The sequence below is a fragment of the Panthera leo genome, chromosome D1 (assembly GCF_018350215.1).
Source record: "Panthera leo isolate Ple1 chromosome D1, P.leo_Ple1_pat1.1, whole genome shotgun sequence".
NCBI lineage: Eukaryota > Metazoa > Chordata > Mammalia > Carnivora > Felidae > Panthera > Panthera leo.
In genome coordinates this window covers 111,024,082-111,044,024 of record NC_056688.1, presented here as the reverse complement: position 1 = coordinate 111,044,024, position 19,943 = coordinate 111,024,082, and the positions used below count along the sequence as shown (strand labels likewise).

General features: G+C 61.6%; 1 protein-coding gene across 5 annotated transcripts; it reads left to right on the top strand.

Annotated features, from left to right (window-relative positions):
• The first annotated feature begins 397 nt into the window (after positions 1-397).
• Positions 398-8,325, top strand: LOC122199176 (mas-related G-protein coupled receptor member F). 5 transcript variants are annotated; one of them, XM_042903957.1, is made up of 4 exons: positions 398-580; positions 3,133-3,181; positions 3,295-3,408; positions 6,479-8,325. In XM_042903957.1, exons 3-4 carry the CDS (start codon positions 3,361-3,363, stop codon positions 7,460-7,462), a joined length of 1,032 nt encoding a protein of 343 aa, XP_042759891.1. In that variant the 5' UTR covers positions 398-580; positions 3,133-3,181; positions 3,295-3,360; the 3' UTR covers positions 7,463-8,325. The 5 variants fall into 5 exon arrangements, with proteins under 5 accessions (XP_042759891.1, XP_042759892.1, XP_042759893.1 ...); XM_042903958.1 differs by having other exon boundaries at positions 3,108-3,181; XM_042903959.1 differs by having other exon boundaries at positions 3,105-3,181.
• The last annotated feature ends 11,618 nt before the right edge of the window (positions 8,326-19,943 follow it).

Genomic DNA, 19,943 nt, shown 5'->3' with positions numbered 1-19,943 from the left:
CCCTCACCTTTGCTACCTCCCGGCTCCTCCGTACCAGCCCTGACTGCATTTAAACCACCGGGTGGGGACCTGCCCCTGGCGGGCCTGCGCGCCCCGAAATGCCCAGTGGGAGCCAATCCCAGGCAAGCGGACAGCCGGTGCTGTTTTTCCAGAGCAGCCCAGCGGAGCTGCGAGGGCGCAAGGGAGATGAACGGCTGGACTCCCGAAGCAGTGCTCGGGCCAACATGACGTCACCGGGCCGGGGAGATGAGCGCCCAGCGAGGCCTGGGAGGGGGGGGGGGCTCCCGAGCGGGGCATTCCTTCCCGAAGCTTCATCCCAGCCGGGGCTCGGCCCCTCCTCCCCCCTCCTCCTCCCCTTCCCCCTCCCTCCGGGCCTGGAATTGGGTTTGGGGCGGGTTCTGCTCCCAAAGCCATCTCCTCCGGCAGGCGGGCAAGCAAGGGCCGTCCTCTGCTCTGAGCTCGCGTTTTCTGAGGCTCCAGCCGGTGCTCTGGGCTGGCCCGCTGCCCCGGCGGGTCGGCGGCCAGAGGCCGGTGTCGTGCTCCGGGAAGGAGAGACCTCCGAGGACCTGGGCAGCTGCAGGTGGGGCTGCGGGGGCCCTGGGCCCAGCCAGGGCGTTCTGGAGACCAGGGCTGCAGGGAGGAGGAGGCCAGGCGGGGAGGGAGAATGAGGTGGGCGCCGTCAGGGCGGGCAGCCCCCAGAAATCACGTGGCTTCAGGCAGGAACCCTGACACTCCAGAGCCGCCTCCCGCACACTCCCGAGGCCCTGACGGTCCCCCCTCCGGCGGCGGCAGGAGCCGGCATCCTGGCAGGGCCTGACCCCCGTGCTGTCCTCCACTCCCGACCTCCCCCTCTGGCCCTACCCCCACCCTCGCCAGCCGTCCAAGTCCGCTTTCTGGAAGGGCGGGAAGGGAACACCCAGCCGGCAGCGTCCCAAGTGCAGAGAGATGGCTCCCACTGTTCCCAGGGGCTTGCTGCACGGCCCGCGACCTCCCACCTTCTCCCGGACAGATGGCACCTGGAGTGCTGTGGGCTCTCCAGTCCCCAGAGTAGCCTCTTCGATTCAGTTGTGAGCTGGGGGGGGCGGGGGAGCAGTGGGGTGGCGAGGAGAGGGGCTGGGAAGACAATCAGGGAAGCGGGGCTTGACCGTGCCCACTGGAGGACAGCCTCGCCCTGTCCCCGACAAACTGGGGGCCGGCTCGTGGCAGGGTGGGCCGAGAGGGGGCAGACAGGCGGCCGGAGCCCCAGTGGGCCTTGTGCCTTGAAGGGAGGGTCAGGGGTGCACTGAGCCGACAGCTTTTGTCGTCTTGCTGTAGCAGCAGCTGGTTCTGCCACAGTCCAGACCCCACCCCAAGAATGCGCGAGGCGCCCACCCCTCCGCCCCTGCTCGCACACGCCGCTCACGCACACGCCTTACGCGTGTCACACACACGTGTCTTCTCATCGTCCATCTGGGGGGTCCGCTTGGCTTCCAGATCTCTGCCCGGGGGGCCGTAACTTTCCAGACTGCCCGTGGCAGGCGGGAGGAGACACAGTAGGGAGGCCCCCACGTGGAAGCAACCGGCAGAGGTGAGCCCTTCCTACGAGCCGGGTCCAAGCTGGGCATCACGGGCTGGCCCCGGCCGGCTGCCCTTTCGGGGCATCTGTGTGCCGGGGGCCTCGCTCGGCTGGGGTGAGAGGGCAAGGTTTGCGGCCAGGACGTCCCCGAGGGCCCAGACCCAGGATGGCGTGCGACCAGGACGACAGAGCGGGAACGCTGGGGACGGGGGCGAAGGGGACCGGGAAGGATAGGGTCTGAGGGGCCGGTAGCTTTGGGGTTGCAGGCAGGAGAGGGAAGCCCCAGCGGGTGGGTAAGCAAGAGACCCGGGGGAGGCAGTGGGGACAGTGCAGGGGCTGGAGCCCGGATGACGCCTGGGGGGCGGTGGGGGGGGGCTACAGATCCACCCTTCGCAGCACCTGCTCTCTGCACCCACACGCTGCACACGCACGCAGACTCGCCCACCTGTCGTCGAGCACCAGGGCCCCCACCCCGCGTACAGCCACCTGGGGCACTGGCGCCAGCAGGCACTGTCACGGCAGGCCACACCCAGACCCACCTGCCGGGCGCACAGGCGCTTGCCCACAACACACACGGCCACTCTGCCCAAGGGCCTGGGGCAGAAGGGCGCTGTGGGGGGCGGGGGCCGGGAAGGGAGCCGGGCCGCCGGCGGGCCAGGGGTCTGATGCCCCGCGCCGTTCTCCTGTTCTCCGCGCATCCCCCCCGCGCCGGGGCTCGGGGCTCGAGCGGACCAAGCGTTAAAGAGGGTGCAGGCAGCGCGCGGACGGCCCCCCTTCCCAGCCAACGACCGGCGCGCCTGGCTCGGCCCGCCCCGGCCTTCCCCAGGCCTGCCGCGTCGGGGAAGGAATTCTGGGGGAGGCCGCCGAGCAGCAGCATTCCTCGCATGGGGAGAGGGGTGTCGGCGGCCTGCGGCTCAGCCTCAGTTTCCCCACCTGCACGGGGGGAGGGACGGGTGCTTGCCTGCTGGAGCAGAGCTCAGGTTGGGGGACAGGGGACCGTCCGAAGGGGCACCTGGGGCAGATGGACCAATGCTCTGCCTCCCCCAGGCGGGGATGTCCACCCCGCCACCCCCAGAGCCGTCCTGGCTGGCTCCCTCCAGCTGCTCCAGCCCCTCTGGTCTCAAGCACGCACAAAATCCCCGAACTTGCTGTTGTCACATGCACCCCGGGCAGGGGACCTCACCTCCCGGAGCCCTGGAGTGCCCCTCGTGGGGGAGCAATGCTACCTGCTCCGTAACGGGGAATGAAGACCAAAAGGGGTGGTGGCCATTGGGTTGGCTGCCACTGACTGCCAGGGACCCCTGTGCCACCACCGTGGGCCGGCAGAAAGGAGGAGCCCAGGAATGTGTACGGGTATAAATGTACATCCCCAGAAGCCCTCTGGTCCCAGAAATCTCACAGATCGAGCAAGAAGGGGGGAAGGAGAGGGGCTTCTCCCCCAGCAAGCAGCAGTGAGTATCTAGAGTATCGTGGGGGGGGGGGGGGGGGGGGACGAGGAGCCCAGGCAGGAGGGGACAGTGCATATGGATGTGACCTGTCCCATACTCAGCAGGATGACCTCTGTGCCTCCCACACAGCCCTGCCCGGAGGGAGCCACGTGCTGGCTTGTCAGCCTTTTCCTCTAAGGTGAGAGCCCCTGGGGCCTGGGGACGGGGATCCGGAAGGTGGAGGGGCTTTCTGGGCGGGGGGAGCGGGGGGGGACACGGCTGCCCTGACGTGACCCTTTGTTCCTTTGCCAGGGGAGGTGTGCGGGGCCGCGAGCCGTGAGCGGAGCCGTGAGGAGTCTGGACTCGCCGGGCCTGGAGATGGTGGGAAACTGTTCCTGGGAGGCCCACCCCGGGGACAGGAACAAGGCAAGTGCTGGCCGGCAGCAGAGGGGGTCCGGGCACCGTCGGGCCAGGTGGGGTGGGAGAGGCAGACGGAGCCCAGGACCCCCTCCCCCTGCACTCTGCCGCCCGGGCCCATCCTCTGTCAAAGGACGAACAGGTGGGCGGCAGGCCCTGTGGACCGTGTGGCCCCCCAGGTCTCCAGTGTCCTCATCAGTGAGACAAGCACGGGGAACCGAAGCCTCGAATCCCTCCCTGTGCAGACCCTGTGCTCCGTTACCACCTTGACCGGCCTTGTTCCGCCTCTCCCCCGTGGAGACGGGGTGGTCAGCTTTCTCCCGTGGCCGGTCCCTGCCAGGAGGCCCTGAGACGCGGGCTGCAAGGTGGCGCTGACGGGCCACCCCGTGAGGCCAGGGTCTGGCGGTCCAGGCACCCGCCAGGGCCGAGACTCTGACAACGCGCCAGGCCAACACCCCTTCTTCTCTCCCCAGCCCCCTACTTCTCTGAGGTCCTTGAGAATTCTGGAATTCCCTTCTCAATCCCAGGTGAAACAGTCTCCAAGTTGGAGGGACCCCCTCGAGTTTACCTAGTACGACCTCATCCACATTCGAGGAGACCCAGGCTTGCGATGGGCCAGTAACTAGACTGGGACGAGCCCCGAGGTCTGAGCAGAGGCCGGACTCCCGCCCGGGGCCCGTGTCCCTTAGCCTCCTCCCATAGTGACCACCGTGGAGCAGCAGCCACGGGACGCAGCGATGGGACTGGCTGGGGAGAAGTCTCCAGAAATCTCCAGAGAAAACCAGAGCCCCGGGAGGGGGGCCAGGCTCCGAGGCAGGCATTTTACAAGGCGGGATGTGGCTGGAGATGGCAGCTACGTGCCCCGTGACTCACCCGGCCCTCCCGCTCTGACTCCGAGGAAGGGATTGCAGACTTTTTCCAGCCTGGAGAAGCTCTGAGTGATCCCTCTGCGTGGGCTTGTCTGGGCACCGGGTCTTACGGATTCTGGGTCTGGTGCCCCAGCCGGGGCGGGGCGGGGGGCGGGGTGGGTGGCACTGCTCCATGGCCTGGAGCAGTCAAAGCCAGCAACAGGAGAGGCCGAGCAAAGAGGAAGCCAAGGGGCTTGGTGGCTGACAGACAGACAGACAGACAGAGACGCTGAGCCAATAAATGTACCTAGAGGATGATGCGTGGTGAATAGGACGCCCTTGAAGAGCTTGCCCTGACCTCACAGAGTCTCCCCAAGTTTGGCCAACGCCCTCCGGCCCCTGCTTGCAGATTCCCCTTGACCGGAGCCAGGACGGAAAGGCTGTTACGGGGGATCAGGCCCCAGCTCTCTGGCAGAGCTGGGGGCCATCTGGAAGGTGGCAGAACGCTCCAGCCTCCAGAACCTGTTTGTTTTCTTTGGGAGGGAGTCACGAGCAGTGGGAACCAAGGAATACCCGCGTTACCCCGGGGTCAAGGGTCAGGTTCAGGCTCTGTGGGAAGGGCTAGTGATATCTTCCCGGGCTGAGAGAAGGCGGTGACAGCGCTCTGGGCAGCCTCGTCACTTGGAATGAGAGGTCAAAATGACAGCCTGAGAATGCATCCAGCCTGTAGATGTGTTGTGTTTGGCCCACAGGATGTTTTTTAAATGCAAACATGTAAAGATCAGGGAGGTTCACGTTACAACCCAGAGTTCTGGCTTCTCTGGGGAAAGGGCGATGGGGCCACTGGGCCCACGGTCCTGTCCCCCACCACCCCCCAAAACCCGCCCCCCCCCAGCACCCACCAGCTGGAGCAAAGCCCACCTTGCTCAGATCTGCCGCCCCTCCCCCACAGTCGCAGGGGACCCACCTCGCCCAGACCCAGCAGGCAAGACAGAAACCCAGCCGGGTGCCCTCAGGCAGCCACAGCTTGTTCAAGTATCAAAGTGCTTCCCCAGAGCATAAACAGCTGTGGCCTCCAGTGTCTCCCCCTCCCCAGGGAATCCCTGGCCCGCACCGAGACCCGTCATGATCCAGAAACCCAGAGTCTCCCTGGCCCCCCAGGGGACCGCCTCTGATTCCCCAGGCCTCTCCGATCCCATTACGGGACAGGGTCCTACTCCAGTTAGGGCCAGGGTCCACTTTTTAAAAATCAATTATTTTATTTTTAACTTTATTATTTTTTTTAGAGAGAGAGAGTGAGAGAGAGCTCTGGAGGGCGCTCGTGCGAGCAGGGGAGGGGCAGAGACAGCACCCCAAGCAGGCTCCCGGCTGCCGGCGCAGAGCCTGACTCGGGGCTCGATCTCATGAACCCCGTGAGATCACGACCTGAGCCGAAACCAGGAGTCGGACGCTCAACCGACTGAGCCACCCAGGCACCCCCAATTTTTTTTTTTTTTTTTAAGTATTTTCATGTTCGGGTGGGAAAATGGCAAACGTACAGGAGACGGGCGAGAGCCGCTCATACGCAGATACGCCCTTCACCGGTTCATCGTTAGCCTCTTACCACCCGCGCTTTCTCTCTGTGCACCTCACGATAGGCTCCTTCCCAGAATTCTTGGAAGGCAGGTTTGCAGACACCGAGCCCCCTGGTCCCCAAACAGCCCGTACCCCTTAAGAACAAGGACATTGCAGGACACGCAGCCACAGTGCATCTGCCCGTTCAGGAAATCCAGGGCTGGTGCCATCCCAGGACGCGGTCCATTCGCACATCCCCCCGGCACCTCGTGACATCCTCTCCGGCAACCCTTAGAGCCACCGCGAGGTCCGGGACGCCGCGTGGCCTTTCCGGTCGCGGCTTCATCGTCCTGCCATCTGGAAAGGTCCCCCGGGCTTTCCTCACCTCTCGTGACGAAGACACTCGTGGCCCAAAGTCTGTTCCGACTGGCGGGCGGTCGGGTGCCTTTCCGGGGGACTGACGTCGCCCGTGTCGGCCCTCTCCAGGCTGCTAGCCGCAGGCTCTGCGACACCGCGGCGCAGAGTGGTGGCACTAGGCGGGAACGGGGGTGGCCTCTGCTCCAGGGCCAGCCGCTCCGCGAGCCTGTAAGCAGGACCCGGCACGCCGGGCTGCAGGTGCGGGGGTGGGCGCGGGGCTCAGCCAGCATCACAGGCGTCTGCCCTCTGCCCCCGCACAGATGTGTCCCGGCGTGAGCGAGGCCCCGGCGCTCTACGGCCGTGGCTTCCTGACCATGGAGCAGATCGCCACGCCGCCACCGCCGGCCGTCATGGACTACATCTTCCTGCTCCTGTGTCTGTGTGGCCTGGTGGGCAACGGGCTGGTCCTGTGGCTTTTCGGCTTCTCCATCAAGAGGAGCCCCTTCTCCGTCTACTTCCTGCACCTGGCCGGCGCTGACGCCGGCTACCTCTGCAGCAAGGCCGTGCTCTCCGTCCTGAACACGGGCGGCTTCCTGGGCACGTTTGCCGCCTACGTCCGCGCCGTGTGCAGGGTCGCGGGGCTCTGCATGTTTGTCGCCGGCGTGAGCCTCCTGCCGGCCGTCAGCTCGGAGCGCTGCCTGTCGGTCGTCTTCCCCGCCTGGTTCTGGCGCCGTCGGCCCAAGCGCCTGTCGGCCGTGGCGTGCGCCCTGCTCTGGGCCCTGTCGCTCCTGGTCACCACCGTCCACAACTACTTCTGCGTGTTCCTGGGCCACCGAGCGTCCGGCGTGGCCTGCAGGCACATGGACGCCTTCCTGGGCATCCTGCTTTTCCTGGTCTTCTGCCCGCTCATGGTGCTGCCCTGCCTGGTGCTCATCCTGCACGCGGAGTGCAGGGCCCGGAGGCGCCAGCGCTCCGCGAAGCTCAGCCACGTCGTCCTGGCCACGGTCTCGGTGTTCCTCGTGTCCTCCATCTACCTGGGGGTCGACTGGTTCCTCTTTTGGGTCTTCCAGATCCCGGCCCCCTTCCCCGAGTATGTCACCGACCTGTGCATCTGCATCAACAGCAGTGCCAAGCCGGTCGTGTACTTCCTGGCCGGGAGGGACAAGTCACAGCGGCTGTGGGAGCCTCTCAGGGTGGTCTTCCAGCGGGCCCTGCGAGACGGCGCCGAGCTGGGGGAGGCCGGGGGCGGCACGCCCAACACGGTCACCATGGAGATGCAGTGCCCCTCTGGGAACGCCTCCTGAGAGGCCAGCGCCCGGGGGGAGGCAGGGGCCGCGGCCTCCAGAGACCTTCTGCCGCAGGACGGGAGCTCGGCCACCGCCCCGGGGCCCAAGTGCAAGGAGAAAAGTCGCTTCCTGCCCTCGCGCCTCCTTCCCCGCGGGCTGGAGGCACTAGGGGCCACCGGGAGACTGAGAAGCCACCTGCAAACGGGCCCCGACAGATCCCCCCCGAGACATTGTCCTCGGCGCCCAGAGGCCTACTGTATGGAAGTCACCCCGGGCTGGTCAAGGGGAGGCGGGGGGTCACCCAGGCCCGTCCGCCTCCTGCCCCTTTGAATCTGCCCTCCTTGAAAATGACACAGCCAGCGCGGTCGCGCCCGGGGTCAGCAGCTGCGCCCCCGCTAGGGCACCTGTTCTCTCCATTCCATCCAGTCCGAGCAATGTCGGGGAGCCGACCTGAGCGCAATGGTGCTACCTGGGAGAAGGTTCTGGTTAACCTGCCTTGGAGTTCGGTCTATCTGCACACTACGCCCCAGCCCCCGTCCAGGAATCCTTTGGGGACTTCAATGGGGGCGGAGGGGGGGTGGTTTCTGGTCATGGCAAGCAGCCTGCCGGGACAGAGCTCGGGCCAGCGTGGGCAGATCGCTCCCTTCTCGGACTCCTTGCGGCCAGCCCCTGGACCCCCTCCGGAGTGCAGGCTGCCATGTGCCTGGTCCTCGGGGCTCGGCAGACGGGCCAGCAGCCTCTGGGCTCCAGCCCCCGCCTGGGAGCAGGCGCTGGCTCGGCCCGGCCACCCCAGCCCACCTCCAAGCACAGTGGCCCTGTGCAGCCCCTGCAAGTTTTATGGAAGCCAATAAATGTATATCAATAAACATTTTATATCGTGCACTGAGCAAGGCTCCCTGCCCTCGGTCCCGTCTGTGTTCTTCCGCGGTGAGGGCGCCCTTCAGCGCCTATGGGCCCAGATGGCCGCCTGGTGCCCCACCCAACCTGCTCTGTACCCCAGCTCTTGTGTCCCCTCCCCTGGCTGGTCCGTCTACACCTCCGGGATGCCCCCTCCCCCGGCTGGTCTGTCTATACCTCCAGGGTGCTCCATCTCCTGGTAGGGTTTCCACCCCTCTGCCAGAAGGGGCTTTGGTCAGCCGCACTGTCCTCTTGGCTAAAGCCTGTGCCCTTTCTCACCCGTTCTGGGCCCCCCTGCTCCCCTTGGAAACACTCCTCATGGTCCCTAGTCACTGCCAGGCCCGGTGCTGGCTAATGCAGTCCCTGCCTGTAAGGCCCACAGTGTGTCCACACAGGGGCTCCCCGGGTTGGGCTGCTGATTCCATCCCTGTCCGGAATGCCCCCCCTGTCCCCAACCCTCCAGGGTGGGGGCTGGGGGTGGCACCTCCCTACTGCCCAGCAATAGGCTGGAGCCCCTCCCAGGGGAGAGTTCAACTAGAGCCAGGCCAGAGGCTCCCTGACTGCCCCCCCCCCCGCCCCCACCCCGTCCTCCAGCCAGCGTCCCAAGAGGCCCGTCTTAGGCTCTAGGTGTCCAGCCTGGGATCCCAGCCCCGTTTTGGGGAAGCTCTGGGGGGATTCTGCTCACTTCATGGGCCCAAGGAGAGCCCAGGGCAGAGAGCAGGGCCCGTGCGCCGGCGGTCGGGAGGGGGCTGGGAGGGGGCAGGCCGGGAGGGGCTGGGAGGGGGCCGGTGGCTAAGGGAGCAGCAGTACCTCCGGGCCCGCCCGGCGGCCAGCGTTCCACCCGGCGGCCAGCGTTCCACCCGCAGACCCTGGACTCGCTCCCCGAGCAGGGGCCACAGGAGCCCCACCCCGGGTGGGCTGACCCCCAAGTGCATTTCTTGGTGACCGGCCCCCCAGCTGGCCGGACTCATCCCTCCCGGCCTCTCCAGGCCACTGCTCCCGTGCTCCCCTTTCCAACAGACCCGGCTGCTCCTCCTATCGAGGCAGCTGCTCTGCAGGGAGAGACGCACCCGTGTCTGCATCTGTCTGCGTGTCTGAGTCCGTGTGTCCGTGTGTCCGCGTGCCCAGAGGCAGAGGAGCCTCAGGGGGTGGGGGTCAGTATGCCTACCTCTTCCGCTCCCCACCCCCATCCCCCCACACCCTCCCCCCACTCACCCTCCGATGCCCATCCCCCCACCCCCATCTCCCCCCACCACTCCACCCCCCAAACCCCCCCACACCCTCGACACACACACTCCCCGTCACCAAAGAGTCCCCGAGGAGCAGAGTTGGGGGCCTCCCATCTGACACCCCTGGGGACTCAGAAGCAGGTGGGGTCCTGAGGACACATGCGGGGCGGGGGGGGGGGGTGAGAGCAGGACCCCCTCCCTGGAAAAGCTTCCAGCAGCCGGCCTCCAGGCGGGTGGAGATGCCTCCAGTCCCGAAGGGGGCCCAGGGGTTCCTCAGGAGCCCCCACCCAGCCCCGAGTCCGCTGCCGGGAGCTACCCACCCCCAGGAGCTTGGAGCCACCTCGCTGCCCGGGTCCGGCCGCAGCAGCTCAGAACCCGGGCCCCGGCCGGCAGGTGGCCGGGCGGCCCTCACTCACTGCAGGGCCTGGGCGTCAGGGAAGGGCTGAGCCCCTATGGGGAGGCACATCCGCCTGAGCTGGGTGGGCGCCAGGCCTGGGAGGCTGGGGATGAACTCGGGGGATCGGGCCTCCCTCAGCCTCTGGCCCCTTCTCGGGTGTGGATCGACAGTCTTTCCAGGGAGCGCGCCTTCTCCTCCCCCTCCAATCCCCAGCCTGGACCACCTATCCTATCCAGCCTGCACATCTAGCCACAGCCTGGACCACCTCGTTCTGTGCTAATGGCAGAGAGGCTCACGGCTGCTTTGCTCCTCCCTCCTGGGGTATTTAACTATTAAAAGGGCCGGGAGGGGAGCTCGCTGCTGCGGGGTGGGGCAGATGCACCTTCACTACCTACCCCTCCCCAGGCAGCTCAGCTGGGCCCACCCCCAGCCTCCTTCTTCCTGGGTGTCTCTGGTGAAGGCAGGAAGCCGAGGCCCCGAGAGCGTCACGGGAATCCGCCCCGGAACTGCCTGGAGCAAGGGGTCTGGCCATCCTCCCGCGACAACCTCTGGTCAGCCGCGATCAGCGAGCGGTGTCAGCGTCCCCCGGGAGGAGCTCGCCGGCAACGAGTAACACTTGTCTCCCTGCCCCGCCCCCCAGCGGCTACCAAGCCCGACTTTCTACCACCACGGGCTATGCGGGCTACGCGGGGTGGGCGGGTGAAGGGGCCGGGGTTGGGCTGCGGGCCGAGCGTTCGGTGGCGATCAGTGCAGAAAGGAGCCAGCCGACGAGCGCACTCCTAGACGACGCAAAGGATGAACGGGGCCAAATTTGGAAAGCCAAGAGCAAGCCCCAGAGGGACAGGGGGCTGCCACCTATAAGCTGCGGGGCATGGATTTTGTCACGTACCGGGCACAGTCCTCAGGAGCTAAATCCCTGGTGACGCACGGGCAGTGGCAAGGTGGACAGGAGGCGGCAGGGTGGCCCCCAAGGAGGGACATTCAGGGGAACGGCCTATCCCACGCACTGGGGACTCTTACGGACGACATAGCAGGCGCAGCGGGCCCCGGGCTAAGAGCTCCACCTGCAAAACCAGTGTATCTTCTCAGCAGGGCTCCAAAGGACAGCCCGTTCGCGCCCACTGTGGAGCCACAGTCATCCTCCAAAGGCTCAGTGGCCCCGTAAGCCCCCGCCAGCAAAGCACTGCGAGTTGGGGGTCCAGGGGCGCCGCGTGGAATAGAGAGGACAGGCCCGTCACAGCCCGAGTTCAACCCAGGCCGGCCCATCGCTCGAGACCAAAGCCGGCGGGGGGCAGCTCGGGCCGAGGCCCAGGCTGCTGGAGGCTGAGGCGAGCGGGACATGGGAAAGGGACGCGTGTCCAACAGACGGCACAACACCCGGCCGGACAGCTGACGCCTCTTCCTGCCTTCGTCTCCCCTCTTAGTGAGAAGAAACGGAATGCCTCCCTGGCACCCGCCCAGCTCTCCCCGAGCCCCCGCCAGCTGTGGTTTCGAGATGATTGGGGTTGGGATCTTGGGCCAGGATTTTGAAGGGCGAGATCTTTTCGCACATGCGCATCTCGGTTCGGGATCCTCCGCCAAGGCGACGGGTCTTTCCCAGGAGGCACGGGGTTCATCTGGCAGGTGGGACCAAGGGATGGGTCCGTTTATGGTCCCACAGAAGGGGAGAAGCCCAGCCCGAGGAAACGAGCCCTTCAACGTGCCGGGAAGCTGCAAAAACACACTGCACAGATCTTCCCGAACGGGGGCAACTCGGAATGCGGGCAGAATCCGTATGTTTGGGCCCAGCGGGGGCTGGACGGTAGCCAGTGGGGCCTAGAGAAAACAACAGGGCACAGTTCACAAAATGAAAACTCGTGGAAAGTTCTGCCCCAGTGAGTCAGGATGCCAGCGCGAAGTTTCCTGGCAATTCCAGGGAAGGCTTACCTACTCCGGAAGGTTTTGTGAAAAACAAAAATCTTTGTGACGGATTGAATTGCGGCCTAATTTCCACGCGATAAAATACACCCATGGAACAAAGAGCGCGATGACCTTTGACACGGGTATGAAGGCCCACGTCCTCACCAAATCAGTACGTGGAATGTTTCCATCCTCCCCCAAGAGAACATTGCCATCGCCCCCCACGAAAATTTCCCGGTGCCCCAGAGCACCCAGCCCCACCCCGCGACGGCCCCGCCCGCAGCCGGAGACGGCCGCTCGCCTCTGCTTTATGCCAAATAGATTCTAGATCAGAGATCCGCTTCATAGGCAGATGTATACACTAACCGGCCACGCCTCTTGGTGACCAGTAAAGTAACAGATGCCAAGTGTGATCCAGCTTGGGGTGGGGGTGGGGAAAGTGTGTGTGTGTGTTTAAGGAAGTCGACTGACTCACCCACCAGGGACGCTCCAGAAATGATTTCCGCTCCAGATATAGCTGGATCTGGAGCCTCAAGTGATGTTCTCAAGGGTACCTCTCCTCCTCTCCCGCTTCGCGTTTATTCTCAACGAATAAACGAAATGGCCGGTAACCAGCAGCTCCTGTTTCCATCCCACAAATTCAGCAGCCCCCGCAGACGGCCCCTTTCCTGATAACCGTAAGATGAGTCCCAACGACTGTGCTCACTGGCCTGCAGAGCCCCACGCTGTCCCCCAGAGTGGGGCCTGGGGGTGGCGAGGGGGGCAACTCACCCAAACCCCACAGGCTGAAAGCAGGGAAGAGGTGTGAGCTCAAGGGGAAACCTGGGTGTGTCGGCAGCAGGAGACGCGGACAGGCAAGGTGGCGAGCGCGGGCCGTGGTCCTCCTGGACACCACCACACTCCCTTCCTCCCCACAGACGACTTTAAATGCTCCTACCCCAAATCTGTAGCTATACTGTGCGTTCTCCTCTCCTCCCAGAAGAGAAAGAGTCCAAAATCAATTCCAGGGACTGCCTCCCCAGCACTGAGCCCAGGATCGGCGGGCTGTTTGCGTCTCTCCCCTCCGGATCCAGAGATACGTCCTATGACAAATGATCGCCACCCTCAAGACGCACAAGTCACGGCGGAATGACTGTGATCCTTTAAAAATTCCATTTGGGAAAGGAAAGAACAGCAACCACACACAATCGGCCCAGAGCGTATTCCATACCGGACGGGAAGCAGTGAGGGTATCGGGCAGCCAGCCAGCATGCTAGCCAGAATCCAAGATGGCGCCCATCATCCACTTCCTGGTATTCCCAGCCTCATGTAACCCCGTACTGTGAGCGTGGACTGGACCAGGAAACTTGCTTCTAACCAACAGAATGGAGCAACAAAGATTGTGACATCCATGTTGCCAGCCAGACTCTCTCCGCCCCCGCTGGCTTTAATGAAGCAAGCGGCCATATTGTGAACTGCCAAACTAGAGATCTCCCCATGGCAAGGAGCTGAGGGCAGCTTCTGGCCAACAGCCGGCAAGGAACAGAAGCCCTCAGTCCAACGGCCAGTGAGGAGCTTAATCCTGTCAACACCCACGTGAGCTTGGAAACTATCTTTCCCCAGCTGAGCCTCTTGGTGAGACCCCCAGAGCCTACATCCCGATGGTAGATGTTTGAAGGCTTTGGCTCTGGCCCTACAGGGTGAGCCATTTGGTGCCCAGTTGGGGGAATCTCTGACGACGCAGCCCTCCAAACTCTTTGGCTTTTTTTGGTCTTTTTAACTTTCTTTCCCTGTTATTTTGCTTCCGCTTTCCGTCAGCTCCCTGAGCTAGTAACCAAAACCAGATCCCGTGGGGCGCCTGGGTGGCTCGGTCGGTTAGGCTTCTGATTCTGGATCTCGGCTCAGGTCATGATCTCTCGGTTTGTAGCATCGAGCCCTGCGTGGGGTTCTGTGCTGACAGCATGGAGTCTGCTTGGGATTCTCTCTCTCCCTCTCTCTCCCTGCCCCTTCCCTGCCCGTGCTCGCTCGCTCTCTCTCTCTCTCTCAGAACAAGTAAATAAACTGTAAAAAACAACCCAGATCCCCTGTTGAGTCATGGTCCTTGAAGCCGAAGCCTACTGCAGGGTGCACCATCATTCCGTGTCGAAGACTCCGCTGTCCCCCTGGCCTCAGAGGATGACCTCCGCGAGACCGCAGAGCAGCGAAAACAATCGCTGTGGGTGGAGAAGCGGAACCCGTCTGCCTCCTGACGCGCGCGGCCTGACGTGACCAGCGGGGTTGAACAGTCCTCACCGTCACCCCCAGAGCCTGGCCACACCGCAGGAGAGGGCTTGTGACACGCCTCGTCCAGGCACGAGTGTCCCCACCGGTTAGGATTCTTGGCTGCAAGTGACAGAATCCCCAAGGAACGCAGAGTCACGTGACCGGCTCGCATCACTGAGAGTCTGGGCACCCGGATCCAGGGAACGCGCGTCGATCAACCCGTAATTAATCAAGAAACGTGAGCCATTTCTGTACCTGCCAGGCACTGTTCTGGGCACAGAAGGGTCACGAACGTGAGGATTTCTGCCTTCCGGGAGCTCGTGTCTTCTTGGGTGGCCTGAATGTGTCTCTGGGTCCGAGGCCCTGTGTTTCTGTCCTGGCCCGACCTCAGGCTACGCCTTGCCCCCTGGAGGTCAGAGTCCACCACGGCCCCAGCTCAGCAAGACCCGAATAAGGGCCTGGGCCGGTCCAACTCTTCCTCGGAGACCAGGAGGAGCACAGCAGAGGACCGTGTCCTAAGTCACCTGTTAGTGACATAGGGGGTTGGGGACCGTTCCAGCATCTGACCTCCCCACCTTTCCTTTCTCCCCTCACATTTCTTTGCAAAGCCGAGGGCACACCAGGGGACACAGGGGCGAGGTCAGCCTCCACCCTGCCCTGCGGGGGACTCAGTTTTGTGTGGGGAAAAGGTCACCAATCAGGGCCGAATTGATCCCCTCCCTCTTGCCTTCTGTGGCCGACGAGATGCACCAATGCACCACCTCCGATTCCCCCCGGGAGGGGACACGAGCTGGAAGGGATTCCAGGAATTCCAGGGAGGACTTGCACACTCGGAGGGGTCACCACACCACACAGCTCCCCAGCTAGTCAGTGGCAAAACCCGGACTTGAGATCGGGTCCTGGACTCGGGGGCCAGGGCTCCCTCCTTTGCGCCGTCAGAGTCTCTCCCCGTGCCGACAGCTGTGCGGGCATCATGGCCTCTCTCCCGGCCTCTTCCCTGCACAGACCAACATCAACTCCAAGACGACGGGGCCTGCTGATGCTCTGAGGTCTCTGTGGCTGCCCCACATGGGACAGGGAGGGAGGTTCTGCCAGGAGGGCACAGGAGAGGGGTGAACCTCCCACAGCTCCTTGCGGCCCCCAACCGCCTTCTCCTTTCCCTGGAGCCGGGGAGGCCACGCCCGACCGGGCCATCAGCCCCCAGCCTCCCGGTGGGTAGGGCAGGTACCTTCTGGCATTTTTTTTTTAATTTTTTAAAAATATTTATTTATTTTTGGGGCGCCTGGGTGGCGCAGTCGGTTAAGCGTCCGACTTCAGCCAGGTCACGATCTCACGGTCTGTGAGTTCGAGCCCCGCGTCAGGCTCTGGGCTGATGGCTCGGAGCCTGGAGCCTGTTTCTGATTCTGTGTGTCCCTCTCTCTCTGACCCTCCCCCGTTCATGCTCTGTCTCTCTCTGTCCCAAAAATAAATAAAAAACGTTGAAAAAAAATTTTTTTAAATAATAAAAAAAAATAAATAAAATAAAAAAAATATTTATTTATTTTTGAGAGAGAGAAAGAGAGAGACAGAGACAGAGCATGAGTGGGGGAGGGGCAGAGAGAGAGAGGGAGACGCAGAACCCGAAGCAGGGTCCGGGCTCCGAGCCGTCAGCACAGAGCCCGACGTGGGGCTCGAACCCACGAACTATGAGATCACGACCTGAGCCGAAGTCGGACGCTCAACCGACCGAGCCACCCAGGAGCCCCCTTTCTGGCATTTCTACCTCAAGCTCCCCTTCCAGCACCTCAGAGGGAGCAGAGTGAAGGTTCTTGGGGCTTCGGGGGCAGAGGACTCCTCTGAGGCCGGGGTGGGGAGCACCCAGGGACAGCTCAGAGCAGCCCTGAGCGGGTTCGGGGCCAAGCGGAGATGCCCCCGGGGACCGGAGCCGGGAGGGGCAGGCCGCCCTTCCCGGAGAGCCGAGCGCCACGCCAGGAGCAGGTGACAGCCTCACGTTTTTACTGTCTGGGTGGCGGTGACAGGCGATACCTTGCAACTCGCCCCCTCCCCCCACCCCCGGGCGAGAGTCCCCCCTCTGCCAGGTGCAGCTGGATGCCGGGGCGTGCCTCGACTTCTCTGGGCCTCCGAGCCGGCACCTTCCAAATAGGACGGGCTAATAAAGTCTAGGTGACAACCCTTCAGAGTGGTGACCCGGGGGCGTGCCAAAATCATGTCTTCTTTACCATTCGGAGCTTTAAAATTTTTTTTAATGTGTCTTTGTTTATTTTGAGAGAGCGAGCAGGGGAGGGGCCGAGAGAAGGGGAGAGAGAAAGAAGCCCGAGCAGGCTCCGTGCCGATGACGCACAGCCCGACGCGGGGCTGGATCCCACAAGCCTCCAGGACCACGACCCGAGCTGAAATCAAGAGTCGGACGCTCAGCTGACCGAGCCACCCGGGCGCCCCTTCCATTGGGATCTTTTTTTTTTTAACGTTTATTTATTTTTGAGACAGAGAGAGACAGAGCATGAATGGGGGAGGGTCAGAGAGAGGGAGACACAGAATCGGAAACAGGCTCCAGGCTCTGAGCTGTCAGCACAGAGCCCGACGCGGGGCTCGAACTCACGGACCGCGAGATCGTGACCTGAGCTGAAGTCGGCCGCTTAACCGACTGAGCCACCCAGGGATCTTTTAAAATAAGACTGCTTTACCACCTCGTGCGTGTGACGTAGCGTGTGAAGTACAAAGAGAGATGGGCAACGTTAGCGGGGAATGACACGCTTCCCTAAGTCTTCCGTAGTGTAGACAAAGGCGGGAGAGGACAGGGGTACGGAAGCTAGCGCATCAGAGACTAGATTGCAAACCATCACCGTCAGCAGAGGTCACCCGTGGAGAGGCTCCAGTCGACGCAGGCCTGCCCGAGGGGCGCACGGGCCCCGGACGGCCCAGCTGAACCCCGGGACAAGCCCATCAGGGAATGGCGGCCGGGGGAGGAGAGCGCGTGCTCCCTGTCTGTCCTCAAAAGGACGCTAATCCTATCAGAGGGAGCCCCCGCCTCATGACGCCATTGACCCTGACTCACCCCTTAGGGGCCCAGCCTGGGGTCGCACTGGGTGGGGCTTGGCGCTTCAACGGATCATTTGAGGGGGTCACAATTCAGTCAGGGGGTCCCTACAGACACCCAGAGGTGCCTGGACTGGGGGGAGGCACAGGGCTGGGGGGCCGGGGGTGTGCCTCCTGCCCTGTCCCCTGTCCCCTCGGCAGGTATACGCCTGCATCCTCCCTCCCCGGGAGCGTGGCCCAAACACATCTCACTTCGTGTGGGGTCGTGTGGACTCTCCTTCGCCGAGCCCTGTGGTGGGCCACACCCAATCAGTAGCAGCTGCAGAGGGGGGCGTGTGTGAGGGTTCTGCTGGCCACGGAGGGGCCGGCGGAGCAGGGTCCCAGCCCCTGAAGGAACCCCAGACCGTCCTTCACGGCAACCCCTCCACCTGGCCTCTCCCAGCTGCCCCCCCACCCAGCCTCAGTGCCTTCCCGCCCCGCCCCCCCGGGTCCCCTCCTTGTTAGGCACCCCGCCCAGAGGAGGGAGGAGGTAACAGTGTCTGTGGTGTGTTTCCTCTCCCGGACTGTAGTTCTGTGACGACAGGCCTTGTCTGTCGCTGTCATTGCTGTATGTGTGTGTGTGTGCATACGTGCTGTGCGTATATGCGCGTTTGTACTATCCGCACGCGTCTACGTCTACGTATTATTTCACGTGTGCATACACATGGATTTGCGTGGGTTACATACATACGTAGGGAGCACCATGTGTGTATCCGGCACCCAGTGTAAGTTTGATAAATATTTTTTTAAGTTTATTTCTTCTTGAAAGAGGCAGAGACAGCACAAGCAGGGGAGGGGCAGAGAGAGAGGGAAGGAGAGAGAAGCCCCAGCAAGTTCTGCGCTGGCAGCACAGAGCCCCACCCGGGGCTCGAACTCACAGACCATGAGATCACGACCTGAGCTGAAACCGAGTCAGACGCTGAGCCGGCTGAGCCACCCAGGCGCCCCACGTCTGATAAGTACTATTTAAGCTCATGTGGCATCGGAGGGAGGGCGTTCCGACCGCAATGACAGGGCTCCTCTGGGGGTTGGAAACTGTGGGTTGTGGTACCACTCTAGGAGGCCAGAGCCCAGGAAGTCCCCGCTGCTCAGAGAAGGGGGCTCTGCACAGAATGCCGCTAGGAGGGTCTCCCTGCCGGAGACCGCGGTGGGTGGGGGGGAAGTGTGTGAGCAGAGCCGGGCACCGATCTCGGCAACTAAAGCCCCAGATCTGCCACATTCACAGGTACTGAGTTTACAGACACTCGCGTGATGCCACATCTCCAAGCCAGCAGCACCATCAAAAGCCTGGTCCTGGGCCAGAGAGATCCCGTGAGTCCCCCAACAGAAGCCAGTGCCAAATGTGCGGGAGCAAATCTAAGCGTTAAAAATGAAGGGGGCCACAACCTAACAGGTACGCTTGACCAGGATAACAGGATCATCTTGGACTGGTACCCACTTCCCAAAGTTTCAAAAAAGGCGAAGTAAAGAGAAAATGACAAAACTCATTGGTAGCAGGTCAAAATATTTGTAGCGTTGTGAAATGTGTTTCTAACTAATTCATGGAAATTTACATTTTAAACATTTTCAGTGGTTCTCCATTTGTAAATACTTAGGCAAGAACAACAATGACGTCACTGCTTACCAAAACTCATGGAACGTCTAAAGAGATACTCAGTAGTACATCGATGACCCTAAATATTCATTAGAAACAGAAGAACGCTTGAAAATTGTCTAAGCATCCAATGCAAGAAGCTGAAAAAAACGATCACAAAGTAAATCCAAAGACAGTAGAAGAAATAAAAACACCAGTTAAGGAACTGGAAGCAAAAAAACAACAGAGATGATTTTTGTTTAAGTTCTCAAAAAAAGCAAACCTCTGGCAAATGGATTTTTTATTTTATTTTATTTTATTTTATTTTATCTTATTTTATTTTAATATTTATTTTTGAGAGACAGAGAGATAGAGCGTGAGCAGGGGAGGGGCAGAGAGAGAGGGAGACACAGAATCAGAAGCAGGCTCCAGGCTGTCGGCACAGAGCCCAATGTGGGGCTCGAACCCACAAACCGTGAGATCGTGACCTGAGCCGAAGTCGGACGCTTAACCGACTGAGCCACCCAGGCACCCCTGGATTTTTTTTTAAAAGGAGTGAGCCCACAAATTTAACATGGCAGATAGAATTGAGGTTTTAAAAATTAGAAGAGACAACCATGTGGAGTATTGAGAGAATTATGCCAATAAATGTGAAAACAGAAAGCATGAATTGTTTTCCAGAAAAATACTACTCTAACTCAAGAGGAGATTGAAAGTCTGAATAAACCTAAAGCATTAAATAAATTGGAGTTGCAGTTTTCTTTTTACAAAGCCCTGCGTATCCACTAACACTCACATAAAAATCGCCAGACCAGATGGTTTTACCTTCTGCCAAATCTTCAAAGAAAGATAATCCTTACATGATACAAATTGTTCCAGAGGGTAGAGAAAAAGGCAATCTCTCCAAGTCATTTTATGAAACCACTATAATTTTACAGCTTTGGAATAAAAAGACAAGGATAGTAGCAGAAGGGAAAATTACATGCCAATTTCACTTAGGGACATGGGTTAAAATTTTCTAAATAAAATCAGGACGCCTGATGGGGGGGCAGCGGGGAACCAGAGCAAACTAGAAGTGGTCTATCCTAAAAATATAAGGATGAATAAACACCATGGAATGTATCACTATATATTTGCCACATGGACAAAAGGAAGAAAAAAAGAAAACGATTAAGTGGATGCAGAAAG

Coding starts and splice junctions, on each gene's coding strand:
- LOC122199176 (XM_042903957.1), top strand. CDS start 3,361: ATGGTGGGAAACTGTTCCTGGGAGGCCCACCCCGGGGACAGGAACAAG. Junction 3,409..6,478: donor ACCCCGGGGACAGGAACAAG/GCAAGTGCTGGC, acceptor GCCCCCGCACAG/ATGTGTCCCGGCGTGAGCGA.